Here is a 23,890-nt window from a genome sequence, read left to right as displayed (position 1 = left end):
CCCATCACTATATTATGTCAGGTTGCAGCAACAGGTTTGAGCCTGATAAAGCTTTGTTTCTCAATTTATCGAGACTGCTAGCAGGGAATTAGGCTTATGTTTATCTATGAGTGGGAAAGAAACGGAAGGTTAGCCTAAATAAATGGTGTCCAGTGTTTTTCAATTATTAATCTTTGTATTGATAAATAGGATATGGATTATAATTATTCCATAGATTATACATTTTCTGCCCACGTGGTTGGCCATTGGTCGCCTCCAGGGAGCGCCCTTCTACCTGCCAGTGTCCACTGTAGACTGTCACCTTTCATAGCGCTCTAATGAATGACGTCGAACAATAACACCATGCCCGCCTACCTTTCCTACCAACTGACTCACTGTTAATCGAAGTAGAAGTTTGACAGCTCAGCTTTTACCCAGACAGTCCTTTGAGAACGCACGGTTGCGCTTCACTTTTGTCTTCGGAAGAAATTGTCTCTCACTTTTTCATTACCGACTACTGTAGTAGGGAAAGCCAGGTAAATAGGATCTTTCTCGGCAGGCTATGCGCTGGTTATGAGGAATTCGATGAGTCGATAGTGTCACTTGTATTTATTCTGTCTGGGGAGTCTATTCGGACATTTGTATTGTTTTTAAACGGCGCCTAAAGGGATATAACCATGTCGAGGGACCCGGAAGAAGTGAACAAGCTCACCGAAAGTACATACAAGGTAAATTAACGTGTGTATTCTAACAGATGCGTCCTCGAGCTCGGCGATTCATACGAGACATTGTGTTGCTTGAATCAATATGCCATAATTAACTGTGAATTAACCTTTATGAGGTACCATAAATGGTTGGGCTTTCCCCGAGAAAACACCTCCCATATAAACACCTTCAATGTTGTTTTACTACGTAGGGTAATAACTTCCTCAGTTGTCAGAAGTTGGCTGAATTCCGAAAGTGGTGTTGATAACAGGTTGCTCACTACTTGTGTCACATCCAAATACTGTAGACCTATAGCCATAGGGACTAGAGATACACTATATACAGTACAAGTCAAAGGTTTGGACACACCTACTCATTCAAGGGTTTTTCTTTATTTTTACTATTTTCTACATTGTAGAATAATAGTGAAGACATCAAAACTATGAAATAACACATATGGAATCATGTAGTAACCAAAAAAGTGTTAAACAAATCCAAATATATTTTAAATATGAGATTCTTCGAAGTAGCCACCCCGTGCCTTGATGACAGCTTTGCACACTCTTGGTATTCTCTCAACCAGCTTCATGAGGTAGTCACTTGGAATGTATTTCAATTAACAGGTGTGCCTTGTTAAAAGTTAATTTGTGGAATTTCTTTCCTTAATGAATTGAGCCAATCAGTTGTGTTGTGACAAGGTAGGGGTGGTATACAGAATATAGCCCTATTTGGTAAAAGACCAAGTCCATATTATGGCAAGAACAGCTCAAATAAGCAAAGAGAAATGACAGTCCATCATTACTTTAAGACATAAAGGTCAGTCAATACGGAACATTTCAAGAACTTTGAACGTTTCTTCAAGTGCAGTCGCAAAAACCATCAAGCGCTATGATGAAACTGGCTCTCATGAGGACCGCCACAGGAAATGAAGACCCAGAGTTACCTCTGCTGCAGAGGAAAAGTTTATTAGAGTTAACTGCACCTCATATTGCAGCCCAAATAAATGCTTCACAGAGTTCAAGTAACAGACACATCTCAACATCAACTGTTCAGAGGAGACTGGATGAATCAAGCCTTCATGGTCGAATTGCTGCAAAGAAACCACTACTAAAGGACACCAATAAGAAGAGACTTGCTTGGGCCAAGAAACATGAGCAATGGAGATTAGACCGGTGGAAATCTGTCCTTTGGTCTGAGTCCAAATTTGAGATTTTTGGTTCCAACCACCGTGTCTTTGTGAGACGCAGAGTAGGTGAACAGATGATCTCCGCATGTGTGGTTCACACCGTGAAGCATGGAGGAGGAGGTGTGATGGTGTGGGGGTGCTTTGCTGTCAGTGATTTATTTATAATTCAAGGCACACTTAACCAGCATTGCTACCACTGCATTCTGCAGCAATATGCCATCCCATCTGGTTTGCGCTTAGTGGGACTATCATTTGTTTTTCAACAGGACAATGACCCAACACACCTCCATGCTGTATAAGGGCTATTTGACCAACAAGGAGAGTGATGGAGTGCTGCATCAGATGACCTGGCCTCCACAATCACCCAACCTCAACCCAATTGAGATGGTTTGGGATGAGTTGGACCGCAGAGTGAAGGAAAAGCAGCCAACAAGTGCTCAGCAAATGTGGGAAATCCTTCAAGACTGTTGGAAAAGGATTCCAGGTGAAGCTGGTTGAGAGAATGCCAAGATTGTGCAAAGCTGTCATCAAGGCAAAAAGTGGTTACTTTAAAGAATCTAAAATCTAAAATATATTTTGATTTGTTTGACACTTTTTTGGTTACTACATGATTCCATATGTGTTATTTCATAGTTTTGATGTCTTCACTATTATTCTACAATGTAGAAAATAGTAAAAATAAAGAAAATCCCTTGAATGAGTAGGTGTGTCCAAACTTTTGACTGGTAGTGTATGCAAAAGTATGTGGACACCCCTTCTAATTAGTGAATTCGGCTATTTCAGCCACACCCATTGCCGACAGTTGTATAAAATCGAGCACACAGCCATGTAATCTCCATAGACAAACATTGGCAGTAGAATGTCTTTACTGAAGAGCTCAGTGACTTTCAACGTGGCGCTCTCATAGGATGCCACCTTTCCAACAAGTTCGTAAAATGTTTGCCCTGCTAGAACTTCCCCAGTCAACTGTAAGTGCTGTTATTGTGAAGTGGAAACTTCTAGCTCAGCCGCGAAGTGGTAGGCCACACAAGCTCACAGAACTGGACCGCCGAGTGCTGAAGCGTCTTTCCTCGGTTGCAACATTCACTACCGAGTTCCAAACTGCCTCTGGAAGCAACATCAGCACAATAACTGTTCGTTGTGAGCTTCATGAAATGGGGTTCCATGGCCAAGCAGCCGCACAGAAGCCTAAACTCACCATACGCAATGCCAAGCGTCAGCTGGAATGGTGTAAAGTTCGCCGCCATTGGACTCTGGAGCAGTGGAAACGTGTACTCTGGAGTGATGAATCACGCTTCACCATCTGGCAGTCCGACAGATGAATCTGGGTTTGCTGGATGCCAGGAGAACGCTACCTGCCCCAATGCATAGTGTCAACTGTAAAGTTTGGTGGAGGAGGAATAATGGTCTGGAGCTGTTTTTCATGGTTTGGGCTAGGCCCCTTAGTTCCAGTAAAGGGAAATGTTAACGCTAATGCATACAATGACATTCTAGACGATTCTGTGCTTCCAACTTTGTGGCAACAGATTGGGGAAGGCCTTTTCCTGTTTCAGCATGACAATGCCCCTGTGCACAAAGCGAGGTCCATACAGAGGTAGTTTGTCGAGATTGGTGTGGAAGAACTTGACTGACCTGCACAGAGCCCTGACCTCAACCCCATTGAACACCTTTGGGATGAATTGGAACACCGACTGCGAGCCAGGCCTAATCGCCCAACATCAGTGCCCGACCTCACTAATTATCTTGTGGCTGAATGGAAGCGAGTCCCCGCATTAATGTTCCAACATTTAGGGGAAAGCCTTCCCAGAAGAGTGGAAGCTGTTATAGCAGCAAAGGGGCGGACCAACTCTAACTGCAGTTAGAGCGGCCCTAGCGAAGATACAGTTCATTTCCTGCAATTCTACACATTTTGCCATGGGGTGTAGAGAAAAATGTTTCAGTTTTAAAGCAAGTTTGCTACAATTGTACACATTTTGCCATTGGGTGGAGACAAATGTTTGCAGTTTTTAATTACAGTGCCTTCGGAAAGTATTCAGATCCCTTGAGTTTTTCCACATTTTGTTATGTTACAGCCTTATTCTAAAATTGATTAAATCGTTTTTTTTTCGTCATCAATCTACACACAATACCCCATAATGACAAAGCAAAAACAGTTTTTTTGAAATATGACATTTACATAAGTATTCAGACCCTTTACTCAGTACTTCGTTGAAGCACCTTTGGCAGTGATTACAGCCTCAAGTCTTTTGAGTATGACGCTACAAGCTTGGCACACATGTATTTGGAGAGTTTCTCACATTCTTCTCTGCAGATCCTCTCAAGCTGTCAGGTTGGATGGGGAGCGTCGCTGCACAGCTATTTTCAGGTCTCTCCAGAGATGTTTGATCAGGTTCAAGTCCGGGCTCTGGCTGGGCCACTCAAGGACATTCAGTGACCTGTCCAGAAGCCACTCCTGCGTTGTCTTGGCTGTCTGCTTAGGGTCGTTGTCCTGTTAGAGGGTGAACCTTCACCCCAGTCTGAGGACCTGAGCGCTCTGGAGCAGATTTTCATCAAGGATCTCACTGTACTTTGTGCTCTAGGTCTCTGTCAGAGTGACCATCCGGTTCTTGGTCACCTCCCTGACCAAGGCCCTTCTCCCCCGATTGCTCAGTTTGGCCGGGCGGTCAGCTCTAGGAAGAGTCTTGGTGGTTCCAAACTTCTTCCATTTTAAGAATGATGGAGGCAACTGTGTTCTTGGGGACCTTCAATGCTGCAGAAATGTTTTGGTACCCTTCCCCAGATTTTTGCTCTGACATGCACTGTGAACTGTGGGACCTTATATAGACAGGTGTGTGCCTTTCGAAATAATGTCCAATCAATTGAATTTACTACAGGTGGACTCCAATCAAGTTGTAGAAACATCTCAAGGATGATCAATGGAAACAGGATGCACCTGAGCTCAATTTCGGGTCTCATAGCAAAGGGTCTGAATACTTATGTAAATAAGTTATTTCTGTTTTTTATCTTTTATAAATGTGCAACTATTTCTAAAAACCTGTTTTCGCTTCGTCATTATGGGGTATTGTGTGTAGATTGCTGACGATTTGTATTTATTTAATCAATTTTAGAATAAGGCTGTAACGTAACAAAATGTTGAAAAAGTAAAGGGGTCTGAATACTTTCCGAAGGCACTGTATATCTGATGATCAATGGGGCCCCCGGTTGGTAATTCGACCATGCTTAGCTTAGATAGCTTGCCGTTAGATTAATTTACTAATCTATACATTTTTAGCGGACATGGGCTAATCGAGTGACTGTCAGTGACTGACAGAACAAGAGATCTGCTGATGCACAACCAAATTTTGAGAATTGATCCGTGGGCTGCCAGTTTCCCATCCCTGATGTAGAGGCACAAAACATAATACTTCTGTTGTGAGAGGCTTCAGTTAGCCTACAACACTCATGCCTAGCATAATTGAGCAGGCTTTCAAGTAGCCTACTGTCTACTTAAGTCTGTAACCTATACAGTTAAGTTCACTGTGACAATGAACAAGGGTTGTCCTAACTACAGTGGGGAAAAAAAGTATTTAGTCAGCCACCAATTGTGCAAGTTCTCCCACTTAAAAGATGAGAGAGGCCTGTAATTTTCATCATAGGTACACGTCAACTATGACAGACAAATTGAGAAAAAGAAATCCAGAAAATCACATTGTAGGATTTTTAATGAATTTATTTGCAAATTATGGTGGAAAATAAGTATTTGGTCACCTACAAACAAGCAAGATTTCTGGCTCTCACAGACCTGTAACTTCTTCTTTAAGAGGCTCCTCTGTCCTCCACTCGTTACCTGTATTAATGGCACCTGTTTGAACTTGTTATCAGTATAAAGGACACCTATCCACAACCTCAAACAGTCACACTCCAAACTCCACTATGGCCAAGACCAAAGAGCTGTCAAAGGACACCAGAAACAAAATTGTAGACCTGCACCAGGCTGGGAAGACTGAATCTGCAATAGGTAAGCAGCTTGGTTTGAAGAAATCAACTGTGGGAGCAATTATTAGGAAATGGAAGACATACAAGACCACTGATAATCTCCCTCGATCTGGGGCTCCACGCAAGATCTCACCCCGTGGGGTCAAAATGATCACAAGAACGGTGAGCAAAAATCCCAGAACCACACGGGGGGACCTAGTGAATGACCTGCAGAGAGCTGGGACCAAAGTAACAAAGCCTACCATCAGTAACACACTATGCCGCCAGGGACTCAAATCCTGCAGTGCCAGACGTGTCCCCCTGCTTAAGCCAGTACATGTCCAGGCCCATCTGAAGTTTGCTAGAGTGCATTTGGATGATCCAGAAGAGGATTGGGAGAATGTCATATGGTCAGATGAAACCAAAATATAACTTTTTGGTAAAAACTCAACTCGTCGAGTTTGGAGGACAAAGAATGCTGAGTTGCATCCAAAGAACACCATACCTACTGTGAAGCATTGTGGTGGAAACATCATGCTTTGGGGCTGTTTTTCTGCAAAGGGACCAGGACGACTGATCCGTGTAAAGGAAAGAATGAATGGGGCCATGTATCGTGAGATTTTGAGTGAAAAACTCCTTCCATCAGCAAGGGCATTGAAGATGAAACGTGGCTGGGTCTTTCAGCATGACAATGATCCCAAACACACCGCCCGGGCAACGAAGGAATGGCTTCGTAAGAAGCATTTCAAGGTCCTGGAGTGGCCTAGCCAGTCTCCAGATCTCAACAAAGATTTTCTATGGGGGAGGGAGTTAAAAGTCCGTGTTGCCCAGCGACAGCCCCAAAACATCACTGCTCTAGAGGAGATCTGCATGGAGGAATGGGCCAAAATACCAGCAACAGTGTGTGAAAACCTTGTGAAGACTTACAGAAAACGTTTGACCTGTGTCATTGCCAACAAAGGGTATATAACAAAGTATTGAGAAACTTTTGTTATTGACCAAATACTTATTTTCCACCATAATTTGCAAATAAATTCATTAAAAATCCTACAATGTGATTTTCTGGATTTTTTTTCCTCATTATGTCTGTCATAGTTGACGTGTACCTATGATGAAAATTACAGGCCTCTCTCATCTTTTTAAGTGGGAGAACTTGCACAATTGGTGGCTGAATAAATACTTTTTTCCCCAACTGTATACCCTTCTTCATAGTGTAGCCCAGCTTTGATGTATTGTCATGATTTCATCGGCTACACTTGCCGTCAGGCTGTGTCTTACTCTGGGTGGTTAGAGAGAATAGACAGAATAGAAAGCAGAAAAACTCCCCCTCATTGTTCACTCCACCACATTTAATCATTTTTTATCCCATCATTATTTCCCTAATGTCCATTGACCACGCACCAACTGTGTCAGTTAATGGCCTCTCATTTTGACAGATGAGTAGGTGGTATGAAATCTATTGCTGGGAAGGCTCTGTCTTTTCGGGGGGAAAAAACAGTTTCTCTCAGTCTCGTCTCGGGTTCCTTTTTCTACATTTGAATATCACAAATGCTACTTAGTGTTATATCAGATAGAACAACATACAATTACACTAAGTGTTACAGTATCCACATCAATGGATCAATTTGACACTTGTCAAAGCCTTTGGAAAAACATAATTATTTTTTTCACTCTTCAGTCATACCCATTAATTAACCCCCTATATCTGGTGGCCGAGCTACAGCGGTGTTTGTCAGACTGAGACATTCTGAAAATCTGTCTTCTCACGAAAACATCCAGTGCATTCGGAAAGTATTCAGACCTGTTTACTTTTTTCACATTTTGTTATGTTACAGCCTTATTCTAAAATTGATTAAATTGTTTTTTTCTTCCCCTCGTCAATCTACACACAATACCCCATAATGACAAAGCAACAACAGTTTTTTAGAAATGTTAGCTAATTTATTAAAAATAAAAAATTGAAATATCACATTTATATAAGTATTCAGACCCTTTGTTGAAGCACCTTTGGCAGCAATTACAGCCTTGAGTCTTCTTGGGTATGGCGCTACAATCTTGGCACACCTGTATTTGGGGAGTTTCTCCCATTCTTCTCTGCAGATCCTCTCAAGCTCTGTCAGGTTGGATGGGGAGCGTTGCTGCACAGCTATTTTCAGGTCTCTCAAGAGATGTTAGATCAGGTTCAAGTCCAGGCTCTGGCTGGGCCACTCAAGGACATTCAGAGACTTGTCCCGAAGACACTCCTGCGTTGTCTTGGCTGTGTGCTTAGGGTCATTGTCCTGTTGGAAGCTGAACATTCACCCTAGTCTGAGGTCCTGAACACTTTGGAGCAGGTTTTCATCAAGAATCTCTCTGTACTTGCTCCGTTCATCTTTGCCTCGATCCTGACTAGTCTTCCAGTCTCTACTGCTGAAAACATCCCCACAACATGATGCTGCCACCACCATGCTTCCCCGTAGGGATGGTGCCAGGTTTCCTCCAGACGTGACACTTGGCATTCAGGCCAAAGAGTTCAATCTTGGTGTCATCAGACCAGAATCTTGATTCTCATGGTCTGAGAGTCTTTAGGTGCCTTTTGGCAAACTCCAAGCGGGCTGTCATGTGCCTTTTACTGAGGAGTTGCTTCTGTCTGGCCACTCTACCATAAAGGCCTGATTGGTGGAGTGCTGCAGAGATGGTTATCCTTCTGGAAGGTTATCCCATCTCCACAGAGGAGTTCTGTCAGAGTGACCATCAGGTTCTTGGTCACCTCCCTGACCAAGGTCCTTCTCCCCCGATTGCTCAGTTTGGCCAGGCGGCGAGATCTAGGAAGAGTCTTGGTGGTTCCAAACTTCTTCCATGTAATAATGATGGAGGCCACTGTGTTCTTGGGGACCTTCAATGCTGCAGTAATGTTTTGGTACCCTTCCCCAGATTTGTGCCTCGACACAATCCTGTCTCGGAGCTCTACGGACTATGCCTTTGACCTCATTGCTTGGTTTTTGCTCTGACATGCACTGCCAACTGTGGGACCTTTATATAGACAGGTGTGTGCCTTTCCAAATCATGTCCAATCGATTGAATTTACCACAGGTGGACTCCAATTAAGTTGTAGAAACATCTCAAGGATCATCAGTGGAAACAGGATGCACCTGAGCTCAATTTTCGAGTCTCATAGCAAAGGGTCTGAATACTTATGTAAATAAGGTATTTCTGTTTTTTATTTTTAATACATTTGCAAGAATTTCTCAACCTGTTTTCACTTTGTCATTATGGGGATTTTTATTTATTTAATCCATTTTAGAATAAGTCTGTAACGTAACAAAATGTCGAAAAAGTCAAGGGGTCTGAATACTTTCCGAAGGCACTGTCTGTAGCGTCTGAACGGTTTGGCCTACAGATGAGACTCTCACGAACATGGCGGTGTTCTCCGTTTTGCTCTATCATGCTCACAAGACTCGTCTGAAGGTAGCCTGGTACCAGTAAAAAAGAAAAAAAACATTGTACCCCAAAAAAAGTTGTTAAATATGGGTCAAAATATAATACAAATTATTTCCTGATCTTTCTTATACCTCTCAGATATAGGACAGACACTTTAAAACATACTTCCTTTTGATGTATTTTTCCATGTATGAATCTGTTATTCAATGCGTTTCTATGGGCTAATAGCAGTAAGGCCAAATTCAATGTTTCATCAAATATATATACTTTTTAATGTTGATACCTAAAGGGGTCCTAATATTACATTTTACATTTTAGTCATTTAGCAGACGCTCTTATCCAGAGCGACTTACAGTTAGTGAGTGCATACATTATATCAAATCAATCTGTATTTATATAGCACATTTCAGACATGAATGCAACGCAATGCGCTTCACAGGAAAAATTGTTAAGACTCTTAAGGATTATTAGCTATTACTGTGTAACACTCACTGTGCACACACTCGACAGGTTGTTGAGTGAAAGGGTGTGTGCTCTCTCTCTCTCTCTCTCTCTGCGATATGAAAGAAAGGAGGAACAAGTGGATGCCTTGATGTGCCTCTCACTGGCATTTAACTCCACCCGAGAGAGCTAGACTTTGGTCCCCTCAGACAGTCAGAACACCTTTAGCTCCTCTCTCTCCTTGAGGTGATGATGAAACAGAGGGGAAACTGTCCACAGGTTTAATTATTTAGCTGCAGGGTTTGACTATGGTAAGATTAGACAGCCTCCCTCTCCTACTCCAACATCACCTATTAGGTCTCAATGGTAGGCAAGTCAACTGAGCTGCTCCTGACTGCTTCTCATGCTTATTAACATGGGTTTTATTCCTAATATGATGTGAGTACATGCAAAAGAGGACCCATGCGGGTTGAAATTGTCCTATTTAAAATATTACCTGGGAGCAAAGCAGCATTATGCAGTTTTTTTTTTTACCCCCTTATGAATAATAGAGACCTGCTTGAGCATAGTAATGGATGAATTATAACAGGCATATCTATTAACTGCCTATGTATTACGTATCATAACATACATATTTGCCGTGCTCTCTAAAATAAGAAGTTTACTGCCAAACCAGTTGACTCACCAGTGAATTGCATACCGTCTACTATTCATTGTGTAGTCTACTGTTTACTGTGTCACTTTGCATAGCCATAACATACTACATTGCACTGCACTGTATTCTCCTCCTGCTTTGTTCATAGACAATACTGTACGGATATGCTACTATGGTTTTAGAAATCATTTCCCGGATAACATTCTTGTGTGTAACTCACCCTTATCTTTCCAAACAGTAAAAATAGTTTGAAAGGTAAACATGATATAACAGGGCACGTCATTAATAAATAAGAAAGCTGTCATATAAGAGATAAAAGAAGAAGTATGTACAGGAAGGAAGACCCCTGAGACAATGATCATGATCCCACAGAGAATCAATTATATAGGATGATAACGGAGCTGACATTAATGGTCCTCAAGGATCCATACCAGTCAAATCCATTGTCATTGTATTGAATGGAGGCTCCTGGGAAAATAAAAATATGACAGAGACCTCTGAGAGAGACCTTGGGTTCCTGATTTATTGAAATCCATTGGAGCTGTCAATCAAAAAAGCCTCTTGACATTGGAAATTACCTCTAAACATGCATGATAACATGCGGTCAAGGAAGATATATGTAATTGATAGATCTGGCATCTCTCTCTCTCTCTCAGATTTTGTATTTCCATCTACTCCCATGTTCTGTTTCATTTCTGTCTCTGTCTCAGTCAGAGGAATGGCAGTGTTGCAATTGGAATGCAGCTGAAAGACCGAGTGTAGGTCACAGTCCTTTGTCAATCTCTGGTTACTCATTGGCTGCTTTGGTCAGAGGTTGTAGTGCTAACTGTATTAGTTTAGTTTAGAGTGTATTAGTCACATGCACAGGTTCACAGATGTAATTACAGGGTACAGGGAAATTCTTAAGCTCTGAGTTCCAACAGTGCAGGTCAACAGAAGTGAATGGGACAATAATACAAATTATAATATACACATATTTACAACTGTAAGGGAACACATACTGTAAGGGTCCCCTGACTAGCTGACTAGTGGTGGCTGTTCAGCAGCCTGATGGTCTGGGGGTAGAAGTTATTAGCCAGTCTGTCAGTTTTAGCCATGATGCTCTTATACTGCCTGCGTCTGAGTGATGGAAGCGGGGAGAACAGTCCGAGGCTTAGGTGGCTGAGGTCCCTGAGGATCTTCTTGGCCTTCCTGTGACACCTGGTGTTGTAGGTGACCTGTAGGTCAGGCATTGTGCACCCAATTGTGCGTTGGGCTGAGTACCACTCTCTGTAGCCGTATGAATGGTGTACATACTCACTGACTCCTTTTCCTCTCACTCGTTTCATCACTCACTCAATACGTCAGTCACTCTGTCACTCAGTCACATTTTTCTCACTCGTTTAGCCTAATCAATCACTCAATACATCAATACATCACTCACTCACTCACTGCCTTCGTCTCTCACTAACACACACTAAAGAGAGAAAGTGAGAAAAGCCTGAGAGGCTGAGAATATCTCATGTTGATGTGATGGTGACCCCATTTAACCCAACTACCCATCTTCTCTTCCCAGAATGTAATGGAACAGTTCAACCCTGGGCTCAGGAACCTGGTCAACCTGGGGAAGAGCTATGAGAAATCAGTGGCAGGTGAGCAGCCGTCTTATTACTGAACTGTACTGTACTGAACTGTACTACATTGTACTGTATTTTATTACCATGGCAGGTTACTTGGTTACCAGAACATGTCTCTGACCATCATTTAGCTTCAGTTATCTCATGCATTAGTCATAGATGTTGGTGGTCATCGTTTAAAGCTGTATTATATGTATTATAAACAGTAGGTCTGATTTTTAAATTCAGGGTGCTTGTGTAGTAGTAATTTTACGCTCTGCATTTCCACATTTTGTAAAGAAATACTTCTTTTTTTACAGCGATGAGCCTGGCTGGAAAGGTGTACTTTGATGCGGTCTCTAAGATCGGGGAGAATGCTGCCGTCTCTCCTGTCTCCAGGGAGTTGGGTAAGTCTTACCTCCCTGGCCATGTTACAGTCCATGTCTGAATGTCTCTGATTTAACTCAACTGAGACCCTTGGTAGACCTCTTTTGGATCTCTTATTGATCTTTGTAGATTCATCACCTATCCCCTTGTTGGTGAGGGGGATGGTGCCAATAGTCCCTCCCATCCCAATGCCTCTCTCAAACCCAGCTGTGGAGCTTTGGCTGGACTGTAGTGGATGTCCATGAGTTCTACTTCAACGTGGTCACCAGCCACACAATAGCTCCAGTAGAGCGGCACCCATACACCTTAAATATACATTGGGGTGAATTGTTAGGACATTGAGGTCCTGATAATATAAGTATAGCTCAGTCTTACAGGATTTAATCAGCAGCTTGCCCCAGAGCAGCAGGGGAGCCCAGCCACAGTACCACTCAGACACACACACACTGGGCTGAAAATAAGCCTCCAGATTCAGGGGACAGAGGTGGATCCTTGCTGTGCTAAAGTGTATTGGTGTGATCACTGGGCAGAGCAAGTCATTTCAATGTAGTTTTCCTCCATGTGATTTAATCACAGTTGGAGGTGTAGTATATTTAAAGTGTATTTTGAGTGGGATTTCTGCTGCAGCTCCTCAGCTGATTTCTGCTGCTGCTGTACTCCTGAGTGGCGCAGTGGTCTAAGGCACTGCATCGCAGTGCTAACTGTGCCACTAGAGATCCTGGTTCGAATCCAGGCTCTGTCGCAGCCGGCCGCGACCGGGAGACTCATGGGCGGCGCACAATTGGCCCAGCGTCGTCCAGGGTAGGGGAGGGAATGGCCGGCAGGGATGTAGCTCAGTTGATAGAGCATGGCGTTTGCAACGCCAGTGTTGTGGGTTCGATTCCCACGGGGGGCCAGTATAAAAAAAAATAATGTATTCACTAACTGTAAGTCGCTCTGGATAAGAGCGTCTGCTAAATGACTAAAATGTAAATGTAAATGCTGGTGTAAAACCATAGCTGTGGGATGTAGGGGTGTTGAGGGTGCTGCAGCACCCCCTGATAAATCACCATGAAAAATAAAATAAATAAGGAAGAAAATGCTTTTAGGGGTTCTGCTGTCTGGTAAAGCTATGAAGTTAGGGCTTCTGCTGTCTCTGGTAAAGCTATGATGTTAGGGCTTCTGCTGTCTCTGGTAAAGCTATGATGTTAGGGCTTCTGCTGTCTCTGGTAAAGCTATGATGTTAGGGCTTCTGCTGTCTCTGGTAAAGCTATGATGTTAGGGCTTCTGCTGTCTCTGGTAAAGCTATGATGTTAGGGCTTCTGCTGTCTGGTAAAGCTATGCTGTTAGGGCTTCTGCTGTCTCTGGTAAAGCTATGATGTTAGGGCTTCTGCTGTCTCTGGTAAAGCTATGATGTTAGGGCTTCTGCTGTCTGGTAAAGCTATGCTGTTAGGGCTTCTGCTGTCTCTGGTAAAGCTATGATGTTAGGGCTTCTGCTGTCACAGGTAAACTCCAATCAAGTTGAATAAACATCTCAAGGATGATCAATGGAAACAGGATGCACCTGAGCTCAATTTCGAGTCTCATAGCAAAGGGTCTGAATACTTATGTAAATAAAGTATTTGTTTTTTATTTTGAATACATTTGCAAAAATGTCTAAAAACCTGTTTGCTTTGTCATTGTTTTTTTTTGTGTGTGTACATTGATGAGGAACATATTTACTTTAATCCATTTTAGAATAAGGCCTTAACGTAACAAAATGTGGAAAAAGTCAAGGGGTCTGAATACTTTCCGAATGCACTGTATAGCAGACCACTCTGTTATGCATGACCAGTGACCACCACATGCAGCTGCCTTTGAGAACACTGGCTTTACTCTGGCTTTACTCTTCGCCAACTGGCTTGTCAGGACCAATGCGATCAATGCAAATAACTCTGATTTAATGTACAGTATGATCCAAAGTTGGGGCCCTCTCTATTTGAAATACAGTACATTGATTTAGGAATTGAACTGGGCATGTACTCTAACTTCAAGTGGAAATTATCTTTCACATCTTATGTTCCTGCATTGACTTGAATTGACCTGAGTGCTGTCATATTGGGAAATTATTATGCAATAGGTCTGTCTCACTGTCTCTGAGATGTAACCCAACTCTCTGTTCACTGTCTCACTGTCTCAGAGATGTAACCCAACTCTCTGTTCACTGTCTCACTGTCTCTGAGATGTAACCCAACTCTCTGTTCACTGTCTCACTGTCTCAGAGATGTAACCCAACTCTCTATTCACTGTCTCACTGTCTCACTGTCTCTGAGATGTAACCCAACTCTCTGTTCACTGTCTCACTGTCTCAGAGATGTAACCCAACTCTCTGTTCACTGTCTCACTGTCTCTGAGATGTAACCCAACTCTCTGTTCACTGTCTCACTGTCTCTGAGATGTAACCAAACTCTCTGTTCACTGTCTCAGAGATGTAACCCAACTCTCTGCTCACTGTCTCACTGTCTCTGAGCTGTAACCCAACTCTCTGTTCACTGTCTCTGAGATGTAACCCAACTCTCTGCTCACTGTCTCACTGTCTCTGAGATGTAACCCAACTCTCTGTTCACTGTCTCTGAGATGTAACCCAACTCTCTGCTCACTGTCTCACTGTCTCTGAGATGTAACCCAACTCTCTGCTCACTGTCTCACTGTCTCACTGTCTCTGAGATGTAACCCAACTCTCTGTTCACTGTCTCTGAGATGTAACCCAACTCTCTGCTCACTGTCTCACTGTCTCTGAGATGTAACCCAACTCTCTGTTCACTGTCTCACTGTCTCTGAGATGTAACCAAACTCTCTGTTCACTGTCTCACTGTCTCAGAGATGTAACCCAACTCTCTGTTCACTATCTCACTGTCTCTGAGATGTAACCCAACTCTCTGTACACTGTCTCACTGTCTCTGAGATGTAACCCAACTCTCTGTTCACTGTCTCACTGTCTCTGAGATGTAACCAAACTCTCTGTTCACTGTCTCTGAGATGTAACCCAACTCTCTGCTCACTGTCTCAGAGATGTAACCCAACTCTCTGTTCACTGTCTCTGAGATGTAACCAAACTCTCTGTTCACTGTCTCACTGTCTCAGAGATGTAACCCAACTCTCTGTTCACTATCTCACTGTCTCTGAGATGTAACCCAACTCTCTGTACACTGTCTCACTGTCTCTGAGATGTAACCCAACTCTCTGTTCACTGTCTCTGAGATGTAACCAAACTCTCTGTTCACTGTCTCTGAGATGTAACCCAACTCTCTGCTCACTGTCTCAGAGATGTAACCCAACTCTCTGTTCACTGTCTCTGAGATGTAACCCAACTCTCTGCTCACTGTCTCACTGTCTCACTGTCTGAGATGTAACCCAACTCTCTGTTCACTGTCTCTGAGATGTAACCCAACTCTCTGTTCACTGTCTCACCGTCTCTGAGATGTAACCCAACTCTCTGCTCACTGTCTCACTGTCTCTGAGATGTAACCCAACTCTCTGCTCACTGTCTCACTGTCTCAGTCTCTGAGATGTAACCCAACTCTCTGTTCACTGTCTCTGAGATGTAACCCAACTCTCTGCTCACTGTCTCTGAGATGTAACCCAACTCTCTGTTCACTGTCTCTGAGATGTAACCCAACTCTCTGCTCACTGTCTCTGAGATGTAACCCAACTCTCTGCTCACTGTCTCTGAGATGTAACCCAACTCTCTGTTCACTGTCTCACTGTCTCTGAGATGTTACCCAACTCTCTGTTCACTGTCTCACTGTCTCTGAGATGTAACCCAACTCTCTGTTCACTGTCTCTGAGATGTAACCCAACTCTCTGCTCACTGTCTCTGAGATGTAACCCAACTCTCTGCTCACTGTCTCTGAGAATTACATTTACATTTACATTTTAGTCATTTAGCAGACGCTCTTATCCAGAGCGACTTACAGTTAGTGCATACATTATTTTATCGAACCCACAACCCTGGCGTTGCAAACGCCATGCTCTACCAACTTGTAACCCAACTCTCTGCTCACTGTCTCAGAGATGTAACCCAACTCTCTGTTCACTGTTTCACTGTCTCTGAGATGTAACCCAACTGTCTGTTCACTGTCTCAGAGATGTAACCCAACTCTCTGTTCACTGTCTCTGAGATGTAACCCAACTCTCTGTACACTGTCTCACTGTCTCTGAGATGTAACCCAAAGCTCTGCTCACTGTTTCACTGTCTCTGAGATGTAACCCAACTCTCTCTTCACTGTCTCTGAGATGTAACCCAACTCTCTTCTCACTGCCTCTGAGATGTAACCCAACTCTCTGGATGGTTGGTTTGAAATCTGAGAAGTAAACAGAAGTGCAGCAGTGCACAGTGTCATCTCTCGTGTGTCTGCCAGGAAGCTCCTTCTCAACCAGTGCTGTGAGGCAAGTTTTCAGTCTCGCTGTGAAAAAGTGAGTTTTGTTGGGACAACGTTCCTATTCTGTCCTGTCACCATGGATGGACAGGTTATCTGAAGACCCATCTGGATGGTGCCTTTGTCCACCCCAGTGTTGTGAAGTAGAATGTTGTCTCGCTGGGACAATGTTGGGAGAACGTTTCCACTGTCCCGTCACACACACACTGCCCTCTGCGCCATTATTTTGAATGGCTTCCAACCCATTTTAGATAACCCATGCTTTGCAGTGTGTCAGGTGGCACCTGCTGTTGATGCTAGGTTTATTTCGCCCGCAGTCAAAAACATTGGAGGCATAGAGATGCTCTTTCCCCAAACAACTTGGAGTGAGTGCGTTTGTGGGTACACTCCAGATGTTATCATATTTAAATTATTATGATTATTTGTGTATTGTATACTGCAGATTATAAACTGGGTGGTTCGAGCCCTGAATGCTGATTGGCTGACAGCCGTGGTATATCAGACCGTATACCACGAGCATGACAAAACCATTTATTTTTACTGGTCTAATTACGTTGGTAACCAGTTTTTAATAGCAATAAGGCACCTCGGGGGTTTGTGGTATATGGCCAATATACCACGGCTAAGGTCTGTATCCAGGCACTCCGCGTTGCGTCGTGCGTAAGAATAGCCCTTAGCTGTGGTATATTGGCCATATACCACACCCCCTCGGGCCTTATTGCTTAAATATACACTGAGTGTACAAAACAGTAGGAACACCTTCCTAATATTGAGTTGCACCCCCTTTTGCCCTCAGAACAGCCTCAATTCATCGGGGCATGGACTCTACAAGGTGTCGAAAGCGTTCCACAGGAATGCTGGCCCTTGTTGACTCCAATGCTTCCCGCAGTTGTGTCAAGTTGGCTGGATGTCCTTTGGGTGGTGGACCATTCTTGATACACACGGGAAACTGTTTAGAGTGAAAAACCCAGCAGCATTGCAGTTCTTGACACAAACTGTTGCGCCTGGCACCTACTACCATACCCCGTTCAAAGGCACCATTCACCCTCTGAATGGCTCAAATACACAATCCATGTCTCAAGGCTTGAAAATCCTTCTTTAACCTGTCTCCCCCCGCTCATCTACACTGATTTGAAGTGTCTTTAACAAGTGACATCAATAAGGGATCATAGCTTTCACCTGGATTCACCTGGTCTGTCTATGTCATGGAAAGATCAGGTGTCCTTAATGTTTTGTACACTCAGTGTATATAGTTGTCTAAGTTAAGTTTTGGGACGAAGACCATAACCTCAAAAATGTAACCTATTGTTATTGGTATTCAACTTGCCTGGACAGGAGTCTGTCTCAAAGAAACGATACATTCATGTTGCTTTATTTTAGAAAGCCAGTGACTGTTTCAAGTCTCCCAATCTAAACCTGTAATGAGTATCACTGAGCACTGCAGTCATATTGCTGTACAGTCATCTGTCTAATTTGCATTTGTTGTTTCCTGCAGCCATTACTGATCCAATCTCCTTATCATGGAATAGTTTCCTTATCCTGGAATAGTCCCAGCACTGGCCTCTCTCAATACACTCTCACTGACCAACTCTCACTGACCAACTCTCACTATATTCGTTCTGTTTATGGCTGCATCTTAAATTAACCTATTTCCCATAAGGCCCTATTCCCAAGAAAGTACACTACATATGGAATAGGGGACCATTTAGAGGTTCCTTAATGTTATGAAAAATCCCTAACCGAAAAGTGATGTTTCTTTTCACTCACAAAATTAAAATCACGGTGCTGTTATCACAAAACACATTATTTTCTGTGTTATAGCCTAACTAGACGATAGGCAATAAAGGCCTCTGGAACGTTTTGTAATTTATGTACAACCAGAGAGGAAAAGGTTAACTTTAGGCTACTTTGGTGAATATGCGAGGCATTCAGATTACTAAGACATATGCGCCCCCCGGATCTTTCTGCCTGCCCCCTCCTCTCTCTCCCTAATGCTGGCTCGCCTGTGCCGTATTCATTACACTGATTCTGTTGCAAAACGTTTCTGAACGGAAGCAAATGGAACGAAACTGGGAGGGACCTACCTGAATTTGTCCAATAGAAACTCAGGACCTGGACGACTTGCCTTAATAGAAGGAACCATTAATTCTGCTCTGTATCAGAGAATTCTACAGGAGAATGTCAGACCATCCGTCTGTGAGCTGAAGCTGAAGCGCAGCTGGGTCATGCAGCAAGACAATGATCCAAAACACACAATCAAGTCTACATGAAAATTGCTAAAAAACAACAAATTGGAAGTTTTGGAATGGCCTAGTCAAAGTCCAGACCTAATCCCAATTGAGATGTTGTGGCAGGACTTGAAACGAGCAGTTCATGCTTGAAAACCCACACTTCACTGAGTTAAAGCAGTTATGCATGGAAGAGTGGGCCAAAATTCCTCCAAAGCGACGTGAGAGACTGATCAACAACTACAGGAAGCATTTGGTTGGAGTCATTGCAGCTAAAGGTGGCACAAACAGTTATTGAGTGTAAGGGGGCAATACATTTTTCACACAGGGGAATTGGGTGTTGCATAACTTTGTTTATGAAATAAATGAAATAAATATGTAATTGTTGTGTTATTTGTTCACTTATGTTCCCTTTATCTAATATTAGGTTTTGGTTGAAGATCTGATAACATTCAGTATCACAAATACGCAAAAGTAGAGAAAATTAGAAAGGGTGTACCGGAGCGCCAAGTCTAGGTCCAAAAGGCTCCTTAACAGCTTCTACCCCCAAGCCATAAGACCGTTGAACAATTAATCAAATGCAGCACTCTCTGCAGCACTCCACCAATCAGGCCTTTATGGTAGAGTGGCCAGACGGAAGCCACTCCTCAGTTAAAGGCACATGACAGCCCGCTTGGAGTTTGCCAAAAGGCACCTAAAGGACTCTCAGACCATGAGAAACAAGATTATCTGGTTTGATGAAACCAATATTGAACTCTTTGGCCTGAATGCCAACTATCACGTCTGGAGGAAACCTGGCACCATCCCTATGGTGAAGCATGGTGGCAGCATCATGCTGCGGGGATGTTTTTCAGCGGCAGGGACTGGGAGACGAGCCAGGATTGAGGGAAAGATGAACGGAGCAAAGTACAGAGAGATCTTTGATGAAAACCTGCTCCAGAGTGCTCAGGACCTCAGACTGGGGCGAAGGTTCACCTTCCAACAGGACAACGACCCTAAGCACACAGCCACGACAACGCAGGAGTGGCTTCTGGACAAGTCTCTGAATGTCCTTGAGTGGCCCAGCCAGAGCCCAGATTTGAACCTGATCGAACATCTCTGGAGAGACCTGAAAATAGCTGTGCAGCGACACTCCCCATCCAACCTGAAAGGACTTAAGAGGATCTGCAGAGAAGAATTGGCGAAACTCCCCAAATACAGGTGTGCCAAGCTTGTAGGGTCATACACAAGAAGACTTGAGGCTGTAATCGCTGCCAAAAGTGCTTCAACAAAGTACTGAGGAAAGGGTCTGAATACTTATGTAAATGTGATATTTAAGTTTTTTAAACCTGTTTTTGCTTTTTCATTATGGGATATTGTATGTAGATTGATGAGGGGAAAAAACTATTTAATCTATTTTAGAATAAGGCTGTAACATAACAATATGTGGAAAAAGTCAAGGGGTCTGAATACTTTCCGAATGCACTGTATAAATCTTGAAAACCGTAATAATGCAATTTAGAAAGTAATATTTCATGATCAACCGTGAAACGCTTTGGATAAATCTAAAAAGTTGCCAAGAGCGTAGTCATTGTTGTTAAGGGCTATAAAGATTTTATCCACAAGTTGCAAAAGAGCCATATCTGTGGAGTAGTTTTCATGAAAACCATATTGGTGCTCATATAGGATACAGTGTTGATTTAAATGTTTCAACATTCTCTTACACACCAATTTATCTAGGATTTTAGAAAAACATGGTAGTACAGATATTGGGCGATAATTTGTAATGGTATGGTTGTAGATGCCTTTTTCTTATTCAACAGTTGATTGAGGATTTTCCAAGTTTACTTTATATTATTTAAGGATTCTTGATATTTGTTAGTAAAATACAAAAATTGGGATATCCGAAGTAGGTGAGTACTTTTGTTCTTATACTTTTTGTAATTTGCAGAATTCAGGGGAGAGGTATTTGTGAGAAACTTTTTATACAACTTGTTTTTTTAACTGAGGGTTTTTTGAGACCGGTTGTAAACCAAGGTTTCCAGAACCTTTCTGCTGCTCTCTTATGTTGTTTAACTAAGGGAAAGCAGTGGTGGAATACAGAATTGAAAGATGTGAGAAAAGTCTGGTAAGCAGACTCCACATCGGCCTGATTATCAACATTTTCCCATGAAATATCATCAATCAACATATTAAAGTGCTCACAATTACTTTTGTTAAATATTCTACATTTAATGCTACTAATCATTCCTATCTGTTCATTTCCAGCTGCCAAAGAGAAGTGGAAAATTGGAAAGTGGTCAGAAATGTCAGTATAAAATATACCTGTATTAGCCACATTTATTCAAAGAAGTCGACGTGCAAGGAGTCGAGGAATCAATTATTTTGGAGTCGATTCTCCACCACTAGGTCATTGTCGTTAACAGTTGGAAAAATAGCAGAGAAAGGCAAGCAACAGCGGCGAAGTACCCTATGGCAATATTTTGAGAAGTTAAATGAGAAGGAAATGCCAACTTTGCGAGGTGGAATTGAGGTACATTAATGGTAGTACATGTGCAATGCTTAACCATCTGAAAGGGACGCACCTTGAGACCCAAACCGTTGCTGGCAGCAGCGCAGCTGCATTGTGAATTCATGTGGAAAACTGATAAACGTTAAGACATTTTTTCCATTAGTCACATCCCTAGTACCATTCATGATTTTCCTCATGGCTCATTTAATAGGGATTATTGAGCTCATAGCACCAAGCCCCACCACCACGTCTACCACCACGTCTACCACAGACAGACCATACTCATGAATCAGTCAGCGCTCAATTGACCATGCTTGTGTAAAGGACTGCTGCTTGCTTACCGAGTACCACTTCCTTCCGATTCGGCTCATACCTGGTGCGAACTCGGGACATCTGCCTTGCTAGCACACATGACCGTCCTCCCTTGAGCGTCTTAGCCTGATCGCGCCACCTCAAAAGCTAGCTAATGAGGGGACGCAAGCGGGACACTTAAGGCTGAGAAGTAAGTTTCAAACATTGTTGCTTGGCAACATTCTGTCCATAACACACTGCATATAAACAAATGATTAGTTGGATTGTTACTGTAAAATATATGCTCTCCAGTCTCCACTTAGTTTTAGGCTCAGCATTAAAACGTTTGCCTTCTTGAAACTTAGTTATACAAAAAGTCAACATGTGGTAGTCAGTAGGACATTGCGAGCTACATTTTCAAAGTATTATAGCAGCAGTTTAGCTTAGATGAAGGAGCTGTGTTGTCAATGGATACTTTGCTACTTTTTTAGCTGGTGAATTATTTTGTGGTGAGAGATAATTGGATTTTAGTGACACTAACAATGGGATAAGTTGAATGGTAGGTCAGGGGTCTGAACATGGTGCCATGCACAGGGCTTCTTTCACAGATCTTTCTCTCTCTACCTGCACAGGCCTCTCTCTCTCTCTCTCCTTCCTTTTTCTCCTAGTGCCACCCCACTTTATGTTCCCGTCCCTCCCCCCATCTACCTCTCTCCCTCCCTCTCTCTCTCCCTCCCTGTCCTGAAAAAGGGCACATTTACCAGGATGTTCTGGTGCCCTTTAGTCAGCGATGTTGTTTGAACTGTGGTGAGTATGCCAGCCACAGCCCACAGGGCAGGGTGGGGCTGGAGACTGGGAGAGGTAGAGTGGAGTGGCTTAGGACACACACACACACTGGGACAGGGAGTGGAAGTGTTTTAGGGCAGGGCAATGTTTAGGTATGGTAATCCAAGGGTTAATAACGAGTGGAGCTGGGCCTGGCTCATATGGCACAGTATTTATTTTCATGTTCCACCATATCACAGCAGCTTATGGATTCATAACATGTGAATACAACATTCATGAAATGTAAAAGTCTGTGTACTAATTGTTGGTATATTGAGACCTTTAGTCACATGTATTATCTTGGAACGTGTAATGTTGTTGAAATGAAATACATTTTACTGTTCATGTGTAGTCTTATGATTATGACTAATCCAATATAATCATTGAACAATACTAGCCTTCATTATGCAATGTTCAACAGTAAGTGAACAAAGCTTGCTTCATGTGAAACCATCCAGAAACGCCTGGGTTGCGTTTGTTTGATCAATGATCAGTCACATACTGACACAACAGCACCTTCCTCTCTGGGTATTTCTCAGAGCAGAGCCATCACTGTCTGCTGTAAACAAACACTCTTGAATAATATGGAAATATTGGATGAGTAGTGTATAGTTAATTCGTCATTCATTCAGTCCCACACTAAAGCTCTCTTCCTGTATAGTGTATCACTACTGTATTTAATGCACTGAACCACTCGACCTCTGCCCTCGCTCCTCTCCCCTGCCATTGTGTCCCAGTACGGAACATTCTGTCTATTGTATTGTATTATTAAACTAATCTCTTGTGTTGTTTGATCAGAGCTTTCTGACGCAGTCTCTCTGCTAGCTCTGTGCCACAGAGGGACAGACAGCCAATAGCCTGGGGTGACATGGAATGGTAAATCTCTGTCCAGACAGACAGTCAAAAGCTTTCATCAGGTTAACATCATATAGCCAGGCTACTGTGTAGTCTGACATACAGTGTAGGAGGTGGCCTAATCACAGGGCTGACCCGCTTAGCTCCTGCTCATTAGCAACCAAATGGAAGAAAGACTGAAACAAGGAAGGGACTATACTTGGACTTGTCCAATAAGAAATACTCATTTTAGTTCTCCATCGCGAAACATTTTAAAACTAATGAACACGACCCAGGTTTGCATCATACTGTGTAGGCCTAGTCCAGGAGGTGGTCTAGTCACAGGGCTCACCCACAGTCCTCCATGGGTTAGTAGCTACTCAGATATAGACATGATGGTTTCAGGAGATATATTATACAGGGGTGGGATTGAATAAGGAATCCCTTACTTCCTGCTGATTATATGCTTTGATTATATTCAGTTTAATATAGGTTTATCTGC

The 23,890-nt window shown here is 42.9% G+C and overlaps 1 protein-coding gene across 1 annotated transcript in view; it reads left to right on the top strand.

Annotated features, from left to right (window-relative positions):
* The first annotated feature begins 364 nt into the window (after positions 1 to 364).
* LOC311146277 (BAR/IMD domain-containing adapter protein 2-like 1) overlaps positions 365 to 23,890 on the top strand; it is a 73,062-nt gene continuing 49,536 nt past the window's right edge. The window contains exons 1-3 of the mRNA XM_084182771.1: positions 365 to 707; positions 11,896 to 11,971; positions 12,256 to 12,342. Coding sequence (XP_084038897.1) covers positions 657 to 707; positions 11,896 to 11,971; positions 12,256 to 12,342 — 214 coding nt within the window. The 5' untranslated portion in view covers positions 365 to 656. The remainder of the gene's footprint in view (positions 708 to 11,895; positions 11,972 to 12,255; positions 12,343 to 23,890) is intronic.

Source organism: Coregonus lavaretus, assembly GCF_964263955.1.
Source record: "Coregonus lavaretus genome assembly, chromosome: 2".
In the NCBI taxonomy this organism is placed as follows: domain Eukaryota; kingdom Metazoa; phylum Chordata; class Actinopteri; order Salmoniformes; family Salmonidae; genus Coregonus; species Coregonus lavaretus.
The sequence above is the reverse complement of the archived record's forward strand: the minus strand, read 5'-3'. Positions and strand labels throughout refer to the sequence as shown.